At 42.4% G+C, this 20,218-nt stretch overlaps 1 protein-coding gene across 1 annotated transcript in view; it reads left to right on the plus strand.

Annotated features, from left to right (window-relative positions):
* Window positions 1-20,218, plus strand: part of clasp2 (cytoplasmic linker associated protein 2) — a 48,764-nt gene that overhangs the window by 22,516 nt on the left and 6,030 nt on the right. Inside the window, exons 8-33 of the mRNA XM_083899761.1 lie at window positions 1,508-1,648; window positions 4,089-4,162; window positions 4,287-4,379; window positions 4,481-4,626; window positions 4,946-5,081; window positions 5,181-5,251; window positions 5,417-5,476; window positions 5,830-5,907; window positions 6,070-6,237; window positions 6,858-6,898; window positions 7,286-7,438; window positions 8,443-8,460; window positions 8,984-9,085; window positions 9,291-9,317; window positions 11,554-11,727; window positions 12,568-12,612; window positions 13,821-13,928; window positions 14,215-14,277; window positions 14,861-14,967; window positions 15,301-15,456; window positions 15,798-15,889; window positions 15,976-16,039; window positions 16,733-16,792; window positions 17,519-17,682; window positions 18,226-18,304; window positions 19,972-20,115. Coding sequence (XP_083755887.1) covers window positions 1,508-1,648; window positions 4,089-4,162; window positions 4,287-4,379; window positions 4,481-4,626; window positions 4,946-5,081; window positions 5,181-5,251; window positions 5,417-5,476; window positions 5,830-5,907; window positions 6,070-6,237; window positions 6,858-6,898; window positions 7,286-7,438; window positions 8,443-8,460; window positions 8,984-9,085; window positions 9,291-9,317; window positions 11,554-11,727; window positions 12,568-12,612; window positions 13,821-13,928; window positions 14,215-14,277; window positions 14,861-14,967; window positions 15,301-15,456; window positions 15,798-15,889; window positions 15,976-16,039; window positions 16,733-16,792; window positions 17,519-17,682; window positions 18,226-18,304; window positions 19,972-20,115 — 2,564 coding nt within the window. The remainder of the gene's footprint in view (window positions 1-1,507; window positions 1,649-4,088; window positions 4,163-4,286; window positions 4,380-4,480; window positions 4,627-4,945; window positions 5,082-5,180; window positions 5,252-5,416; window positions 5,477-5,829; window positions 5,908-6,069; window positions 6,238-6,857; window positions 6,899-7,285; window positions 7,439-8,442; window positions 8,461-8,983; window positions 9,086-9,290; window positions 9,318-11,553; window positions 11,728-12,567; window positions 12,613-13,820; window positions 13,929-14,214; window positions 14,278-14,860; window positions 14,968-15,300; window positions 15,457-15,797; window positions 15,890-15,975; window positions 16,040-16,732; window positions 16,793-17,518; window positions 17,683-18,225; window positions 18,305-19,971; window positions 20,116-20,218) is intronic.

Here is a 20,218-nt window from a genome sequence, read left to right on the forward strand (position 1 = left end):
TTGTGAATGAAAGCTAGAGAAAAGGATTCTCTCCCTGGAGTGTTTGTGTGTGTGTCATCCATGATAATGAGCTTAGGTTCTCTGGTCTGGCAGGGACACACAGAATCTGATGTTAATATTCTTGGGGTGTTTGAGTGTGTGTGTGTGTGTGCGTGCGTCTCACTCCTTTGCTCTCCCATCACACACACACACATACACACTCGTAGCCCTGCCTCCGCACTGGCTGCAACACCATGATGTCACCTCTCGTCTGATTGGCTGTGAGGCTGCTGAGAGGAGGAGGAGAGACGCTGGGAGAGAGAGGAGGTGGAGGATAGGTGGAGAGAAGTGATAGAAAATGCCGGCACTTGTATGGGCGGAGGGGTTTACAGACATTGCTGTGAGGTGCGTGTGCACGCGCGCTCATGTGTCGCTGTAGCTCCAATATGACGCGCGTGTGAGCAGCGTTCATGTGTCTTGGGGTACGGCTTGGAGAAGAGGGGTGACCCCCGATACCACGCCCTCCCTGAAGCATGAGGCGACTTATCTGCCAGCGGATCTGTGACCGTGAGTGCAGGGATGGACCTGGGTGATTTAGTATGTGTGTGTGTTGATGGCTGAGTGTGTATATGTTCGGACGACAGAGGGAGGATGTACGCGTTTGCTTCTTTACATGTTCGCTTCATGTCTGTTCGTCTCTGTTGTCACTATCCACATATTGTTTGCACGTTGACTTTCTTGTGCAGGTAAGTTGATGCATGAGTTTAATGTTAGGGTGGTGGCCGTGGCGCATTTCTCTAGGGACGGTTGTCAAGAGCGACAACTGCATTCCTATGCCAACAGTTTCATCTCGACAATGATGTGTGTGTGTGTGTGTGCTTGTGTCCTCCCATATTGTTTTCCACAAGTGTTTTGCTGGCTCATTCAAAAGGCTGCACCATTGTTGCAAGTGTGTTTCAAGTTTCACTTCGAGCTTTCTTGCCGACCATATTTCTGCTAGCATGTGGGTTCCAGAGACTTCTGTCCATCACTGTGTCCACGGGTGGACAGCTTGATCGTTAGATGTGTTGTTAGGCTCTTAGAGGTGATTCATTATAAGCATGAGTTTCTTCTTACTTGCACTGTATTTGTAATTAGTATTGATTTATTGACTCCTGACCAAGCTCTCTCTGAAAACTACAACCTCTGCCATTCGTAGCATCTTGTTACATTTATGACACTGTCCACTCTTTGTAAACTACCTCAAGCTTTTTATCAAAAGGCTGGTCTCAGGAAAGCATTTCAATTTTGTGAAAATAGATCATGACTTAATCCAGTAATATCTTCAGTTGTGATTCTGTATTTGCTTAAAGATAAATTAAGCAATTGCTCCTCTATTTACACTGTTTCTTAGATAGATCAAGATAGTGATAAGCAAATTGTTAAATCATTAATAATTGTAATGTGTAGTCTGAGCTTGAATGAGTCTTATTTGCTCAGATTTGGCAAAGCATTTATGTAACAAGCACTTTCTTCTCTCCCCTTTAAGATCGTAATTTTGAAGATGACGACAGTGTGGATGGGAGTCGTTCTTCCTCGGCTCAGGCTGCCTTCAAGGTCCCAAAGGTTCCCAAAAAGCCTGCAGAGTCCTCGTCTGCACGCAGACCCAGTGCTACTGGCAGCAAGCTAGGTACCTAAATAAACGTGCATTTCCACCCACACACAGTGAATCACATGTACAGCAATATCAGTCAGTAAAATTTACCTTTCTGTTCTACCAGTGTGTTTTCTGTCATTTATTCTGGCAGCCAGAAGATATCCATTTACTCAGTGTACCCTGTGCTCACTAGTATCACTACTTTAAAGTAACATTTTGTATTTAAAGGTGAAGCTGATGACTTTTTTCGAGCAGTAAACAAAAATCTACAGAATGAGACACAACCCAAAGGATTAAACAGCTTGAAATCTCTTTACACATGACACATGACATTATTAGGGTCCTCCTTTTGTGGAGAAATTACTGTTTTATTTAGTGTTTATACAAAAAGGTGAAAATTCTGGCAGTCAGACTTTTTGTAATAGTTCATAATAGTTTGACACAAGCAACCGCTTTATTAAACCAAAACAATATTCTAATTCATGTTAGGTCAGACATTTGTGAGTCTACACGCGTACATGCAGTTCATGTACATATCCTTGGTGCTTGTGCTAAAATGCCTCAAGAGATGAATCACTTGGACTTGCACTCAGACATTTGTAATCCTATACTTGACTTGGACACAAGTGACTTGACAACAATACGTCCATACAAGATAAGCAATAACGACTATTTTAATAATGTATCAGTCTGAGTGTTTGAGTTTTCAGCTTCTTAAATGGGAATATGTTCTGCTTTCTTTGCTCCACATAACAAAGAAATGATTCAAACTGAATAAGTTTGGTCGGCAGTGAGTGACACACTCCCTCTGCTTCTCGTCAGAAATCTGATTCCCTCTTTTATCCTTATCAACCTCATACCTGTGCTCATATCTCAAGGCAGCAGATCTGCCTATGAAACCATTTTTGTTTTACATCATCCTTCCTGTTGAGTCTACTTCTGTATCCTTCCTGCTGCACAGATAAATGGTGTGCTTGTGTTTGCCCTTTCTTGGCATCCATTGATTTTTATCCCGTCTTTCTTTCGATTGGAAGATGGCTGTGTTCACGCACGACCATGCTGTCGATCCGTGCTGCCTGAATAATAATATAATAATAACAATTATATCTCAGTCAGCATAGATGCATACAGTTCACTGGCAGGATGATTAAAGCCTTATTGATAGTGAAGAGGCTGTAATTGACGATGCTAGGAAGTCATTTTGACTTCCTAAGATCGGGATTTCTTTGCCATCGAATTGTAATATGTGAAGGTGTATTAGCTGCAAGTCTTTGTTCTTTTTTTCTTAATTGTGTTTAAATTCATTGTTCAGCGTTTCTGCTGATATATGTGAGTCTATGTGTCTCCGTGATGGTAGTGATTGGAGGACCTATTGTCTGCATGTAGATGAGAGAACGCCCACACACACTCTGGCAAGCTCAAACAGACAGATATTTCATTTCTGCCATGTGTTACACTAACAGAAAACACTGCCAAACACAGTTAAAAGTTAACATCCATGTTAGGAAGGTAGGAATCTCAAAAGGCCAATATGGTCTGTCATCACAACAGATCAAATAATTATTTCTTAGAGGGCTGGGCAATACCAACACTGAAATATAATACTATAACTAATATTGCTATATTTTTCGGCTACATTGCGGCACACAGTTGTGCTATTTTTATAATCTCATTTAAATCACTGAATAAACATTAAATTCAACCATTTGATGCTTAAAATGACACCAGTATATTAATTCATGTACAACTCTCCAGGGCTGCAACTGACCATTATTTTTCATAATTGATTATGAATCTTAGTAGCCATGTTACACCCTGAGAGGCTACAGCTAACCTGCTGGCTACATTGTTTGAAATCACCTCCGTATGTGGTTTGAATCGGATCTTATGTGTTTTTAGCTGTCCAAACTGCCAAAAAATCAAGCTCAATACAATCTGGATCTGCTTAAAAATCTGATTTGGGCAGCTGTGGAAAGTTTTTTTTTTTTCATTAGGTACAATCTTATTTGAAACCAGACGGAACAGAAAGAGAGAAATTATTTCTGCTGCCTTCGTCTCTATTCACTCATTGCCTTCGTGTTCATAGATACTCTTTAACTGCTTGCTCTCATAATACCTTCTGCGTTCTCTCAGTGTTTTATTTATCCATTCCTGCCATCTTTGTGCGTGTGTGTTTGTCTGCTTTCTTTCTTTTTTTGCCTTGTCTTTCCCTCTTGGTGAGGAGATAGAGGGAAGGTGTGGTCAACAGAGCTTCCAGCCCCTGGAGAGATATGATTGACATTACCGTTGCTGCCAGGAAGTCCATTAAAAACACAGGCTGCTCTCGTGGACTGTGTTGTATTTGTGTTGTAACTGGTCTACTTTTTTCTGTTGTTGTTTGTTGAAGCAGAATTGCAAAATTCTGAGAGCTTGTATATACCATAAATGTCCACATATGCACACACATTTAACTGACTCTGCTCTGTTCTTCCAGTATGTAAGGAAAGTGCTGGGGGAGTTGATGAAGATGACTTCGTTAAAGCCTTCACAGACGTCCCTACCGTCCAGGTACATGACACAAATCTGCTGATCAAAGCCAGACGCTCTGAGACATTTTCTGTCCTTTGTGCCTGACTTTTCTGCCAGACACCTCTTCCCTCTCTCCTGATGTTGTCCCTCCATGTCTTTGCAGATCTACTCATCAAGAGATCTTGAGGATAACCTGAATAAAATCCGTGAGATCTGCTCTGATGATAAACACGACTGGGACCAGAGAGCCAGTGCTGTCAGTAGTTTGTCAGTTTTACTATGACTAGAATAAAATAACCACCTTTTTTAGTTTTCTTCATCTAATCCTTAATGGTGTCTTTGACGTATTTTTTACAGATGAAAAAGATCCGTTCACTGCTGGTGGCAGGAGCAGCCAGCTACGACTGTTTCTACCAGCACCTACGGCTGCTAGATGGAGCCTTCAAGCTGTCTGCTAAAGACCTGCGCTCACAAGTGGTCAGAGAGGCCTGCATCACTGTGGCGTGAGTATTGATTACATATACTTCCATGACTGGAGGGTAAAATGTACAAAAAAATAAACTGTTGTGTGAATTCATAGGTGTTTATTATTTGATGTATTTTCCCTCCTGGCAGTTTGATGTTGCTAAATAAACTGTATTTTTTGTATCTAAATAACTTCTGTGGGACTGTAAATGTTTAACAGTATTCTTGCAAAGAGAATCTTTTCATTCAAAGCTTCTCATGTATGCTCATGTTCTGTGTTTATGACCTGTTCAGTGTGGCTTGTTTTTTTACATTTGGATTAAGATTTGCTGTGTTTTTGTCTGTGGATTCTTGCAGCCATCTCTCGTCAGTGTTGGGGAATAAATTTGACCATGGAGCAGAAGCCATTGTTCCTGTCCTTTTCAACCTCATTCCCAACTGTGCCAAAATCATGGCCACCTCTGGTGTGTCGGCTATCCGCATCATCATAAAGGTTAGTAGTTTTACAAGCACACAGCTATAATCTGAGTATTGGATTTTCATGAGTCTTCCATGTCATGCACGCCCACTCTCTGCTCTGTCCTCTGTGCAGCACACACACGTCCCTCGGCTCATCCCTCTGATAACCAGCAACTGCACATGCAAGTCTGTGGCTGTTAGAAGGTGAGGTTATCAGGGCCGCTGCAATGACAAACAGTTTAAGTGGGCAATTGAGCAGGCATCACATAATGAAAAGCCATAAAACTATAATCAGAATGCTCATGCTGATGTTGTTATGTCATTGTTTTTTTTGTGGTGATGGAACTGATGGAAATATGTCATTTACAGGCGTTGTTATGATTTCTTGGACCTTCTGCTACAGGAATGGCAAACCCACTCTCTAGAGAGGTGAGGATGGATGTTTGACATGGTGTAGGCATGAATATGTGTTTGATTAGTATGTGATTTATTTGTGAGTATATTAAAACGATATATTATTAAGGGAGTGATGATTATTCATCCTCCTGGTCATGTACTGTAGCTTTGCTTTCAGTCTAGGTCTAAGTTCTCCAGGATGTATGGCGTCATTGTAGACTTACTTTTAAACCTGTTTTCTCCTCTGACAGCTCAGACAGGTCAAAGTGTGTGTGTTTATTATGAATATATGATAATGCACAGTGACTATAAACTAAATACTTGTTGAGGATTGGCATTGGTGTGATAGCACAAAGAACAAATTTACTTTCAAACTTGTTTTGCAGGCACACAACAGTTATGGTTGAGAGCATCAAGAAGGGAATTCGAGATGCCGACTCAGAGGCCAGAGTGGAGGCCCGCAAGTAAGACATAGTCACACAGGCATTTCCTAACATTGCATCATGTGAAAGAGGGGGTCGTTTTAGATATCTCACCACCCTCCTTTTCCCGTTTGAACTCTTTTCTTTCTTTTTTATCCTTCCTCCTCTTTGCTGTTTTTCTCTGCTCACCTCTGTCCCTCTCAGGGCCTACTGGGGTTTAAGGAACCAATTTCCAGCAGAGGCCGACTCCCTCTACAACTCCTTAGAGTCATCGTATCAGAGGACCCTCCAGTCTTGCCTGAAGAGCTCTGGCAGTGTGGCCTCACTTCCTCAGAGTGACCGCTCCTCATCCTCCTCTCAGGAGAGCCTCAAGTAATCAGTGCTCAATACTGTGCCTCCATAATTTGCCTTGAGTCTAAGGTTTACACCCAATACATTACACATCGAGTGTTTTGTCAGGAACTTAATCTCTTATGTTCTCAGTCAGTCAGCAAAAAGTATTCAATTAAAGGGAAGTGGACAGCCTCCAAAATATGCGCTCCTTCATCTACTCGAGTTAAATCTTTGAGGAGGTTGCACAAAGAAAGGCCAATAAGGGTTTAAACCTGTTGATCTACCCTAGCACAAAAGTGTATCAATACTACAGAAATAGTGTTGCACTGTTTTTATTATATTATTGTTGATTCTTGCCCATGAGTATTCTTGCATTTATTGTAAAGTCTGTAGTTGAGTCTGAGAATAAGCAGAATTACGGTGCTTACTCGAAATTTGTATGCAGTTTTGTTAACAGACACACATTCAACTGCGCCTCTCGTTCTCACTGGAGCACTCACTCATGCATAAAAATACCATTGTTCACCGTGAAACCTTTGAATTTTTGCTAAATACTGTGATATAAATGTTATAGTCTACTAGTACCACATCATTATTATTTGTTTGTGCATTTGATTGTTTTGCTTTGTACTGACCCAGTTCTCTCCCTTGTCTGTCAGTCGCCCTCTGTCTTCTAAATGGTCAGCAGCTCCAGGCCGAGGTGAGTCTCTCTCTCTCTCACACATACACACACACACACACACACACACATTACACCCACACACACACATTACACCGTGATGTAAAACAAAAACATAAACAGCAGCTCAGTCCATCTGTAAATATCTCATATTCATTACATCTTGCTCATGTGCAGTTCTGTACAATCACACCGAGTTATGTTTTTTTTGTGTTACAACACACTGTCGCACAAATGCGCACATGTGTCTGCACACACACCTTTTTTGTGTCTTTCTGTTTTGGTATCAATACTGTGTATGTTTAGTGTGGTGCCTGCATGTGTTTGTGTTGTCTCGTATGTTTATCCCTTCTTCACCTCCATCCCCACCCCAACACACTCCTCCTCCTCCTCCTCCTGTCCTATCAGTCCCTGCGGGTTCAAAGGGTGGGGTGTCGTCGGTGTCCCTGCAACGTTCCCGTAGTGACGTGGATGTAAACGCAGCAGCCGTCGCTAAGCACCGGCAGGTCGGAAAGGCCGGGGGAGCAGGACGCCTGCCCCCTGGCTCCTACTCCTCACTGGGTAAGGGCTGTGTCGGTTGAGTTGGACAACTAATCAAACAGCACAGACAGTCAGCTCAGATCAGCTTAGAGGTAACACTGTTGAGGTGGAAGCAGGTTAAAAACACATCCTCTCCAGTAGAACTCACCTTATCCTTTTCCAAAACAGTGAATAGGAATGTATTTTAATCGCACACACCTTAGTAACTGGACTGGTCTTTCTCCTCTCTGCTCCTGTACTCTCTTCTCCTGCTGCCTGATCATTGCCTGTTACTGTTTCCTCTATGTGTATCAGTGTTCTGTGTCTGCATGATCTGTAGATGAATGCCGTTTCATTGTGTTTTAAAGTCGATCCCTACATTTGCATCTCTGTCAAATATATATTCTGTTACTAATAGAGACTGTGCTCCTTTCTTCTTGTCTCTCTTCTCTCTGCCCCATTTATTTTCTGTCTTACTTTATTACTTTTCCGACGCTCCCTTTCTTTGGATGATCCCCGTTTTTTTTTATATATCTTATTTAATATTTCTGTCAACCCCTTGCTTTTTGTTTCCCTTCATTTCTTTCCTATTCCTTTCACCACCCCCTGTCTTTCTGTCTCTCTTTGCTACTAAAGATGATGCCTCTGATAAAACGGATGGTAAGATCATCTCACTCTGCTTCACCAGCCTACTCATGTTTTTTTTTCTCTACTGTATCCCTTTCCTCACTTCAACCCAGTCCATTTGACTCCTTTTATTGCAGTATGTGGCGACAGCGCCCTCTGCTGCCAATTATACATTCAACCATTATTTCTATCACTGTCCCACTCATCACATCATCAATCTAATGAATTACACCTTTAATGTCATCTGCTGCTTTACTGCTGTTTAATCTTATATTAAATATTGGAATGAACTGACCATTAACATCTTTATGTGTATGTTATGATTGTGTTTATTAGAACACAAGTATGTGACATAATTGTACATACTCAATGTGGTAAATATGGTATTTACAGCATGCTCCCTCTTTGTCTGTCTGTAGGGACCAGGTCAGACAATGGTAAGATGGTGGTTAGGTGGATGTGTTTGTCTTTTGCTTTTTCTGGGATGTTCTAGTTGGAACATGTTAATCAACAGTTTCTAAATTTTGACTGTTAAGTTGTTATTAAATCTTAATTGTCCTTAGTCGCTTTTATTTAATTCTTAGGTCAGATACGTCTTAAAGAAGACAGGGTTGCTTTTTAAATCACTTAATCAATTATTGAAAATTGTAATTACAAAAATGGAAATTACTGCAATAGCGCAGCTGCAATAACATCTCAGCCCCTTAATTATTCACAAATATTGGGTCGCCATTTTCATCAAAGCCCTAACAAAGGCTGGTCTCCAATCGACTGAAACATCCCTGTTGTATTTATGTGTGCGTGCATTTGCCTGAATCTATCTGTTTAGTTTAGCGTGTGATCATTCAGCTTTCAGTATTAGTTGCTTTTCGTCAACTTTTGTAGCTTCTTTTGATATTGAGCTGAGCGGAGTTTTTCTGTATATTTATTCACCCTTCATATGTATATATAAATATACAGGCCGTGTACGTACCAAGCAGCCCCTGTCCACCGCCAGCACCATGTCCAGTCAAGTGGACTCGAGAGGACGCAGTCGCACCAAGATGGTCTCCCAGTCACAACGTAAGTACCCCTGAACACACAGCATGACTTATATCGGTTAAATGGGTGAAAATCGGAACAAAGTCACACAACTTACACAGCAACACAAATGGTTTGTGTATGTGTGTGTGCGCACGGGTGTGTGTGTTTCTTAAGAAATTTCTCTGGAGTTTGTTTACATGTTGCCTTCAAGGTGGCGATAAGCTCCGTGTTTTTGTGCCTTCAGGTTCCGACGAATCCGATTGCACACCAGGTATTCTGTTTGTGTGTCAGAGTTGGTTTGTTAATGTGTCTCTGTGTGTACCACTGTGGGAAAGGTGGCCCACCTGCTATTGCTGTCATTCTGATCAAGGTGTTTTGTGTACTGAGGAGCGAGTGTGTGTATGTGTGTGTGGTGTGTGTTTTTTTTTTGTTCTCTGCATGCTGTGTCTCATCACTGAGGATGGTATGGTGGGCGGTTTATTTCTGCTGCTGTAGCCTGGCTCTGGCTGTCGTTCAAGTTATTTAAAAACCTGTACACTGTAAAATGTGTAACACCAGCCACTAAGCTAACTACGTTGCTATGCAGAAGCAGCACTGCTTTCCAGGAAGACCTACTAATACAAGGCTTATGTTTTACTAGGACACTAAAAATAAGCAATAATATAAAAAGTGACTGCAACAGAGCTCATTGTGCTGATCACATGTGGAGATTTGAATAAAGGACCAAATCAAGAGTCAAATCCCAGACCACAGATTAGGGTTAGAAAGACAGCTGCACAGAGGCTCAGAATCATTTCTACATGTTTTGTTTGTGAGAGTGTGTGTGGATTATATTTTAAGCATATTTTCTTCAAGGTTTTTTATTTTTCCGTCTTATTGTGAACAGGCTTCACCTCGTACATATTTATCCACTGTCTCAACATGCACCGCTTCTTTAAGGCCATTATCAGCAGTAGGTTCGATGTTTGTGTTTGTTTAAGCAAAGCATCTTTTAATACTTGATTTATCTTAAATAAATGGATTTGTTTGACCAAAGTGCTTCAGCTTTGCCTTCATTCTTGATATTGAACACGCGGATGCTCTCCCATCGTGCTCTGTGTTCCAACTCCCATTACGCTTTTTTGCGCTAACACCCATTATTCATCTGGTTTAACCTGCTGTTCCTTCCCCCTCGCCTCTGCTTTTCCCCCTCCTCCCAACCAATGGCCTTAATGGCTCAGGATCTCAGTCTGCTACCCCTGTTGGTGGTAAGATTACAATGCTACTTCTTTTTACCCGCTTTCTTTATCCTCACTGCCTTTCATCTGTTGCTCTTAGTTCCTTTTTTTCTTATGCACTTTAAAAGTTCACTTCAGTTCTTTCCACTCTGGCTGAAGCATGCTGGGACATAAAGGCACAGATTGTTCTGTGGTGCAATCTGGTCTACGATCAGTGTTTAACATTAAAAACGGGACTCCCACCTTGGGAGATAGTCCCCCAGAAATTAAATTATGCAATTGGCAATTATTTCTTCATGTTAAACCTGAGAACATGTGACATTAAGGTAGTTTACATTAATGTGATTCAAAAGCAAATACTTACTTCAGCTAAACAGTCTTTATGTCTGTAAATCTAAGGGAAAGAAGTCAAAGGAGAACTGACTGGATGACTGGTGGTCATCTGAGTTTCCAATATCCCTCATATCATTAAAATTATAGTTAGTGATCATTATTCCCTCAAGATATCAAAACAATTCTTTCTTTCCTTGTTAGTTGCTTTTAGATGTATCACATGTATGTAGCTCTGTGACTCTGTGGCTAGTACAAAGAAAAATACTCTCCATGTGTAGCGAGTACATGTATGTGTGTGTGTGTGTGTGTGTGCGCGTGTCTGGCATTAGTTTTTGTGTGTCGGTGAGAAAGAACCAGAGACTCTGCTCTGCCTGCTGAAATATTTTAGATCCAGCATCACGTGTGGTGCCTTGGAGCCTGTTCCCCAAATGCTTGTTCACACACTTCAATGCTGTGCACTGCAGAGCAGCTTCTCAACTGTTTTTCCTCAGTTTGGTTTTAATGTCAGTTGGTGTATAGAGAAGATACACAGTGGGCTTTGCACTTGGAGATTTCCATCACCAAATGTTGTTTTTATTTTGCATGAGATCTTGTTTAAATTATTCTGTATCTTAAAGATAAAAAAAAAACTTTGAATTTGTCATGTTGAAGTTCATTTAACAACATCTAACCATTTAAAGTGCGCTTTCCTCTTCTTCTGGTTTTCATCTCTTCAAGCCCTAAAATAATTTAAATAATTTAATATATGTATTGTTTTTTTTACATTTACCATAAAGTGCTTTGAATCACGTGCTTTGTATTTGAATACAGTAGCAGTTGTGGTGTTTGTACGCACAACTATTCACAACATTTTCAATAAGATAAGCTAAGGCTTAGTTTCTGGATAGCTTTGTCAAAGTCCAACTGTTACCTGACTTTCTCCCTTTCTTTGTATTTTGTTGTCTTTTCTCTCTCAAGCCGGCAGTCGGAGTGGTTCTCCTGGTCGCGTGCTGACGAGTACGGCGCTGAGCACCATGAGCTCGGGGGCCCACAGGGTGTTGGCTGGAGCCAGCGGAGACGGACGTAGACGCAGCCGCATCCCTCGAAGCCAGGGCTGCTCCAGAGACTCTTCACCCACTCGGCTATCTGTTGGTAAGTAAGCAATTATCTTCATGTAACCAGTGGCTATAGATGGATATTTAACTTAAATACTTCTGTATTATCAACTGGGTATTGGACTATTGGTCTCTGAATCGCCTGTCATTGAAAATGTGTTCTCATTTGATATTGAACTCCTTATGTACCAAAATGTCATCTCAAAAGCATGCAGCATACTTTTGTACAGAGACCTAGCAGCACTCCTGATTTAGGACTTATCTGAAGTGCACAGGATAAATGTGAGAGCATAGCATAGTGTTATGCTATTGAAAAGAGTTGTTGCAGAATCAGTATTGTCCACATTAATCCAAGTATTGATATAGTTTTAATCAACACCCAGCCTTACCAATGACTGGTCAGAATGTTTGCCCTAAACACTACTAGGGATGGGATCCGCTCGGATTCTGATACAGACGTAATTGACGGATCGGAAATTTCCCATACAACTGTAGAGATGTCTGATCAGATACTCGGTGCTTAAATATCTGCTGAAATGTCTCCACAAGTGATATACCTGACTGCTCTGATAGCTGGCTGTAAAACGTGGAATGGATTTCCTGAACTGAGGCATGTCTTAATGAGACGCGGAGTAATGATGCATGACTCCAATTAGGAAATCCATTCCACAGTTTACAGCCAGCTCGCAGGCGAGCATGATTGACCAGAAGTTAACCAGGAAAATCTCTGGTGTTAACTTAAAAGCCTTCTCAATTGGCCATAAATGTTTGGATCTCAACATTTTTTTTCCCCCTCTGGCTCCCTGTCCACCTGTTCCTCCTCCTCCGCTCCTCTTTCTGTCCTCCCTTTTCCCTTCTCCTTATTTCTGTCCCTTAGCTCCTTCCAGTATTAGTTCCATCTACAACGGCGCAAGTAGAGGAGGTAAGGCTCCAAAACCTCGACAAGACTCTACTATTCATCCCTCCACCTTAATCATATCGAGTCTCATCCTTACATTCTCCTCTCATGAAATCATCCCTCCATTCTTCATTCTTTACCTCTATCCATCACTACAAATCTCGGCGGCCATCTAAATCGAGCAGTATCTCACTGCGTCAGAGAACCATAGCGCTCAACTCTCTCTGACCTCATGGCTGTGTTGTCATGATGATGGGTGCCCGTGATCAGCGCACGCCCTTGCTTTGTAAACATACAGCACCTCCACTCTCTCTGTACTAACATGTTGTGAGTGGCCGATGAATGAACTTTCTCGCGGGGTCATTGGTTGTTGCTCCCTGGTGCGCTGTGATTAACCGTGATTGGCTGGTTAGATGCTGAAGCTGCTGATGAACAGAGCATTGAACGGGGGAAGTTGATTGCAATGCTACTGGATTAAAATGCAAGTCGTCCCTTTTTCCCTCCCCGCAGTCACTAAATCCACCATCTATTACTTCCTCTCTTTTCTGTGTGTGCGTGTGTGAATTAGCATGTTTGTTTATTTAAATGTGAGCTCAGCAGTCTGGTGCTCTTTTTAGGTGCATCTCAAATTGTTCAGAAATGGAAAATCATGCCAAATACTCATTTGGTTTTCGTTGTGTTCTTTTGCGTTTAGTCAGTAAAAAGAGGGAAATTATCCTTACAACACAACAGGTGTGCGGATCCTCTTATTTTTACTGTCATGGAGATTTTTGGTTGATTCAGCACTCTTCTAAATGTTTTTGTTGGATGTGCTTGTTTTTACTCTTTAGTGTGTGACATGTTAGACTGACTTATCAAGTAAATAAATACGCTGCTTTATTGCTACTAACAATCAGCCATAAAAATAAACAAGTTTGTTGGCAGAATAACTGTTGATTGGGATCACCCTATTGTTAGTTGCAGCCCTAAGCTCAGACTTGTGCTCATCGTCTCTTTTTTTTCAGTCTGTTACTTTTAGCTCTATTGTCTTATTTATGTCTATATCCATGTATCTTCCCTATCCTCTTCTTCATCAACTACTCATGTTTGTGTTTTTGCCGTCCTCTGTACGTCCCTTCCCCTTGTCCTTCGTGTTCTTATAAACCAACTTTCTTCCCTCCACTGCCCTTTCTTCCCCCTGTTCTCCTCTTTTCCTCCGCTGCGGTGTGGCGTTGTAACCTGGGTGGTTTTAGCTCGGGGCAGTCGTATCCCTCGGCCCAGTATGAGTCAGGGCTGCAGCAGAGAAGCCAGCAGGGAGAGCAGCCGGGACACCAGCCCCATACGCTCCTTCACACCACTTGGTGAGTAGCAGTAGCGGACTCACACCCAGGAGGGATGAGTCGGACAATTAGGATGTGTCAAGGGTTGGATAAATATAAAAGTTAGCTTAAAGCAAAAATCTAATTAAATACTTGCGAGTGATAAGAAAAATAAAAAGCAGTCACTTGCATTTGTTTGCATGTGTTTCAGCCTGTCTTTCTACTCTCAGCCACTGCTCAGCCAGTGTGAGGATTGTACGTGTTTGTCGTGTGTGTGTGGGTGTGCGAATGTTAAACTCTTGTGTGTGTGTTTTAATTTTGGTTGCAGCAACGCGGAGCTACTCTCGCTCTACTGGAGCTCTCCACACACCTGATGCTTTTGGTGCTGCAGGTGAAGGCTGAGTAGAACTATTTCTCTGTTCCTCACCCACCCACTCTGCCTTAAGTTGTGTCCGTTACGATTTCTTTTTGGTCATTAGCACCGCGCATCTTCTCCCGTTTTTTGTCAGCCACTGTCTTTTCTTGTCCATCAGCCTCAGTTGTTTTTTTTTTGGTTTTTTTAACATTCTGCTCAAGGATGTCAAACCCTCCAGTGGAATCGCATGCTTCCGCCCGTTCAGTTGCCAGTTTTACCAGTGTCCATTCAGTTTCTTTATTTATCTCTGCTCCCTCTCTGCAGGGACACCAGTGCATTCAATGTGTTTTATGTCCATCCATCGTGTCTTTCTCCCTCAGTGGTTCCTGCAATGTCACCTAACAACATGTGTGGGTTGAGTAAATGTCAGAGAATGGGTGATAAAGAAAGAGAGATGGATCGTATGGTGGATTGTCTGTGGACAAGTGAGAGACAATTTGATGAGTGGGGGAGAGACCGCAGACTTGAACCCTTTATTTTAAGGTGAATTTAATGGTGTCCTCTGTTGTCCATCTATCTGTCCTTCCTGTCTTTCTTTCTATCTCCTTTCTCTCTTCAGGAACAGGTTTTGGTATCAGTCAGTCCAGTCGTCTCTCATCATCCGTCAGTGCCATGAGGGTTCTTAACACAGGCTCTGACGTCGAAGAGGCTCTTGCAGATGCACTAGTAAGAAAATGACACTCCTCAACAACACAATACATTAAAAACAACAACACAATAACTCAAGTGCACATTCTAGTTAGTGGTCAGGTTGTGCAGCTCACACTGCCTAGAGAGTGTGTCTGTGTGTTAACTAACCCTTGATTCTGCCTCTGTTTAATGCTGTCAGCTGTTGGGAGACATGCGGTCCAAGGTCAGCTTCTTTGCCCGTCTCTTATCTGTGTTTTGTGTGTGTTTAGCTAGCTTTTGGCCCTAGAAATGTAGCTTTTCTTCATGTTCTTTTTAATTGCTATCGTGTGAATTCAAATTTTATTTAGCCCATTCTCTGTTTCTCCACAGAAGAAGCCTGCACGGCGGCGTTATGAGAACTACAGCATGTACTCTGACGACGATGCTAACAGTGACGCGTCCAGTGCCTGTTCAGAAAGATCCTATAGCTCTCGAAACGGAGGCTCTATCCCGACCTACATGAGACAGACGGAGGACGTGGCTGAGGTTAGTGGTAACAGCAATACAGCAGAACATTCAGGAAACGGGGTCATGTTCCCCGATCGGGGAGCATCGGACCTTTCTAAAAAACGGTCCTATGTACCCCGGTCACATACAAAGCGGGGAACACAGGACCTGGGGAACATAGGTACGGCCCCCAGCAAACCAGGCAGACACTAGACCAAACAACAATAACCTTTTTTCCTGAGTAAACATGATCTGAATCTGCAGTGAAAGTTTGAGATAGCACAAATACATCTTTGAATCAGGATCAATATATTTCTTAATATCATAAATGCTGAGTTTATAAAAGTGGTATATAAAAGTAAAAGTATTTATATTTTCAGGTGCTGAATCGCTGTGCCAGTTCCAACTGGTCTGAGAGAAAGGAGGGACTGTTGGGCCTACAGGCTCTACTTAAAAACCACCGCACCCTCAGGTCAGTCACTGAACAGGCAAACGTATCTTCACTGTACAAAATGATGATCTACTTTATCTAATCTTCTTTATTGTTATTATTTGCAGCCGTGTAGAGTTAAAGAGACTGTGTGAAATCTTCACCAGGATGTTTGCAGACCCTCATAGTAAGGTATGGGTGCATGTGGCCCAAGTTCTCACCCAGCACTCATTCACACGTCACACATGTCACATGGATTCATTATTCACCCACTGGTTTTTTACTTTGGTTTCAAATACTTATTTTATTCCACCATCTTTCACTGTACCGGATTCTGCCAAAACAAGAAAATATTCTGGTTTATACACACACAGACCTGCTTCAACAAAACTTGTAGAGGTGAAGTCAGTGAAACCGAATTGAAGACACATGGATATACGCACACAAAAAAAAAACATTAACACAGGCATGCGGAGCGTGCGGCAGACTTTTCTCTTTCGGCATGCACCCACCTGAGTTTGCGTGTGACCTCACCCTCTCCGTCGTCCTGTGGGTTTGCTCTGTTACTCTTCAGCAGCCAGTCGGCTGGTTGTGCTCACCGCATTTATTGCCACCCCCTCCTGTCTCTCACCTGCCTACCTGCAGTCTTAATCGAGAAAACACTTGTCCACAAATGTACTTACACATGCACACAAACACTCACGCGCACGAATGTGTTTGGGCTGCCAGCTCTTCTCTCTTGACTAACTAGCTGCGGCTCGCCCCCCTCTCTCACTGCCACTTCTCTTTCGGCATCTTCGAGTGCCCCCCTCGCCTCACACCGTAAGGTGTGTGAGCTTCTCCCCTCCCCTCGTTTGACGTTTTGACGATTTGATGAATTTTCAGCGCGACTCCGGCAGGGTGTACGGCACGGCAGAATCCGGTATAAGCTCAGCCTCCTTCAAGGTACTGCATCTCACCATCAATGGTTCTCCAGATTCTTATCTCTTTTTTCCCCCTCCACTACATTCTCTTTCTTCATCTTCTTTCTCATTGACCACTTTTATTTCATTTCAGCTCTTCAAATTTGTCACTTTATGTTTCTTACTTGGTTGAAGACGCTTAAGAATTTGTGCCAGTTGTGTGTTGAAGGATAACGTTATGAGTGCACACTCACAAGCTGAGTGCAGTCTTTGTCAGGATTCTAACAGATGTGTCTCTCTCTCCCACATGCCGTCGCTCTCTGGAACTCTCTGTAGAGAGTAAGTTTGGCCACGTAGTCTAACTGTTTGTTTGAATAAAAATGTGCATCATTAATCTAATTGATTTACCAGTTACCATGGCAACAACATAACCCTCACTAACCTACCTCACAGTGTTGCCTGTAACCGCAGTCAACCACTAGCATGTACAGCTTGTTTGGTTGTGTCATAATTCATTGTGGTTGTCTTATGTTATCAATTCTCCATTAATCTGGGTGGTGTTTTTTTGTGTGATTGGGAATGATTGTGGACTGCTGCAATGATGAGTGAATAACCACTAACCTCACAATTGGAATGACAGAATCAAGTTTATCCTCTAATAAATACAAGAACTGAATGTTGAATGCGTGCATGCATGTTTGTGAAAAGGTAAAAAATGTGCATTGTTCTCGGTGTGTTCAACATCTATACGTATGTGATTCTACTGTAGGTGTTCAGCATGTTCCTGGAGACGCTGGTAGACTTCGTCGTGGTCCATAAGGACGACCTACACGACTGGTTGTTTGTCCTACTCACGCAGCTGCTGAAGAAGATGGGAGCTGACCTGCTGGGTTCTGTACAGGCCAAAGTTCAAAAAGCCCTGGATGTCACACGGTGGGTTTGCCACTCGCAACACAGTATTATATCATATAGTATAAGAATATTTAAACATTACAGCTAATTCTTCATCTTATTGACTATTACCCTAGTTCAGGTACCTTTTGAGAACGATGTATTTCAGTGTCTCTTCATTCAACCCCAGAATGACTTGCGCTCTGTGGGGGCCATACCAGCTGTTGCACTTCTTCTTGTTCTTGTAGTCCCCTGTAGAAAGTACCTTGTGTCTCTGGCTGTTTGTCTGGGGTGTCGTCATACTGCAGAATGAATATGATACGGATCATTTCCCTCCCTGATGATACCGTGTTCCTCTTAAGTGCCCAAAATATTGCACAGTAGTGTAAATAGAAAAGAACTGATAGGCCTCTCACCACCAATGCCTCTCTTTCACTCTGTATTTTAGCATATGTTTTTGCAAAAGAATGCTAAGGTGTTGGCAAAAATCAATGTTTTACCACTGACTTGTTGTGACCAAGTAATTATTGTATTTATTTCTACATTTCTTCCTGCTATAATGTGGTTTTATGTTTTTACTTGCAGAGAGTCTTTTCCGAATGATCTCCAGTTCACAATTCTCATGAGATTTACTGTCGACCAGACACAGACACCCAACCTTAAGGTAAAGGTAAAGTTTGTTAAGTGTGCGTGTGTGTGTTTTATTTGAGTGAGGAGGCTCAGTGTATCAAGGTTTAACTTAAGCAGGTGGTTGATTGGAAGAATGGACGTACAGCTGGAAATTCAAGGATGTTATAACAATGGTAACTGATGTACTTATGTGACCTCATCCCTCCCCATGCTGGCTCCTCCTCCCAAACCCCACAAAGCCCTGAATCCTGGGCTGTGATTGGACGGCAGTTGATTTAACCACTCCGCTGGCTTTGTGTGTTGACACTCCCTTCAAGCTCTCTTCCTCTAACTGCTTCTCCATCCTTGTGCTTTCCGTTATCTCTCTCACTAACCCTTCACCTTACACTTCCTGTAAATTTATCTTAAATCATCTCTCACTTTTCATCACTATCACACTCTACTCGGCCTCATGCCATTTCTTGTCCTGTTTAACGCATTTTTTCATTTCCTTTCACTGCACTTTATCTGTCAGCTTTTTTCTTTCAACCAGGCTTGGGTTGTGAAAGGATAAAAATGACCTATTGAGACTCCCAGTACTCATAGCAGAAGTGTACAGCTCTCATTTCCGACTAGCGCGGATTATTATGAATTAAGGAGTCACATGATGCTGCACATTGGAAGGACTGTTGCTTTATGGCAGTCTTTAATTCTCTTTAATTTCCAGGATTTTGACAAATGTGATTTGGGATGATTCTTCTGACATGCAGATCACAAGGTTTAATTATGATAAAGTGTAGCATTATTCATCCAGCTCATAGAACGTTGCATGCAGCCTCACAAGCCATCAGTTTATAGTGGTATATTGGCATAACAACTTTTTGCTGCCATCTTGTGGCTGAAGTAATGCATTGTGTAATGACAGCTGTGCAGCAGATTACCATACCCAAGCCTATTTTCCAACCTTTTTACTCCTCTGAACCTCTGCTCCATCCCTCCCTCCCTCTCTCCCTCTTCTTTCTCTCCTCTTGTCTCCCCCCCGCCCTTCCATGTCCTCGTCTCCTTCTCTGTCTTCGCCGATTGACGCGGTGCTTCTCCTCTTTCTCTCTGAAGCCTGTACGGAGCTCGTGTTGTGGGCGAGGGCGAGGCAGGGGAGGGGCCGGGGTAAAATTGTTCCCCCTCAGAGCGCGCCGCCACGCCTGCTCTCTAGACGAGCAGGCTGCAGCCTGGAGCCAGTCCTCCCAGGTCAGTGCGCTCCGGGGGGAGCAATTAAATGGCGCGCACGATACTTCTAAGTGATTTGGAGGAAGTTCCTGTCCTTGCGGTGCATATGTAGACATACAGTGATGGAGAGTGCAGTAGAGGAATGGCAGGAGTCAGTTGTTGTGTTGTTTTGGAGCCTGTGGAGAATGGGATTTATTGGTTTATGTTAATTACATTTATAAGTGATTGCTGTGCATGACCATGAATATATTTTGATCTTCAAACACTGATTCATGAGCTCATTTCATTTCCTCAGATCTGCGAGAGTTGTACGCTCTGCTGTGGTTGTACCTGCTCACTGTGAACAGTGGTGGTCACTTTTCTTTTCTGTGTGTGTGTGTGTGTGTATGTTGGTGTTTTATTCACTTTTTATTTATTTGCAGGTAAATATTGTCCATGCACTTTCTGTCAGATTAACCCGATTATCTAATGATGTGTATAAAATTATTTGTGTTGTAGGTGAAGGTGGCCATTCTGAAGTACATCGAAACGCTGACGTTACAGATGGAGCCTCCAGACTTCGTGAACCTCAGTGAGACTCGGCTGGCCGTCTCGCGCATCATCACCTGGACGACTGAACCCAAGAGCTCTGATGTCAGAAAGGTACTCACGCTCACAAAACACACATTTTCAAACATTCAGATCTGCTTTTGGTTTTTGTACATTTGATCTTGTACATTTAAATGAAAGGGATATATTTTGTGTG

This window comes from Microchirus variegatus (assembly GCF_963457635.1).
Source record: "Microchirus variegatus genome assembly, chromosome: 13".
Taxonomy (NCBI): domain Eukaryota; kingdom Metazoa; phylum Chordata; class Actinopteri; order Pleuronectiformes; family Soleidae; genus Microchirus; species Microchirus variegatus.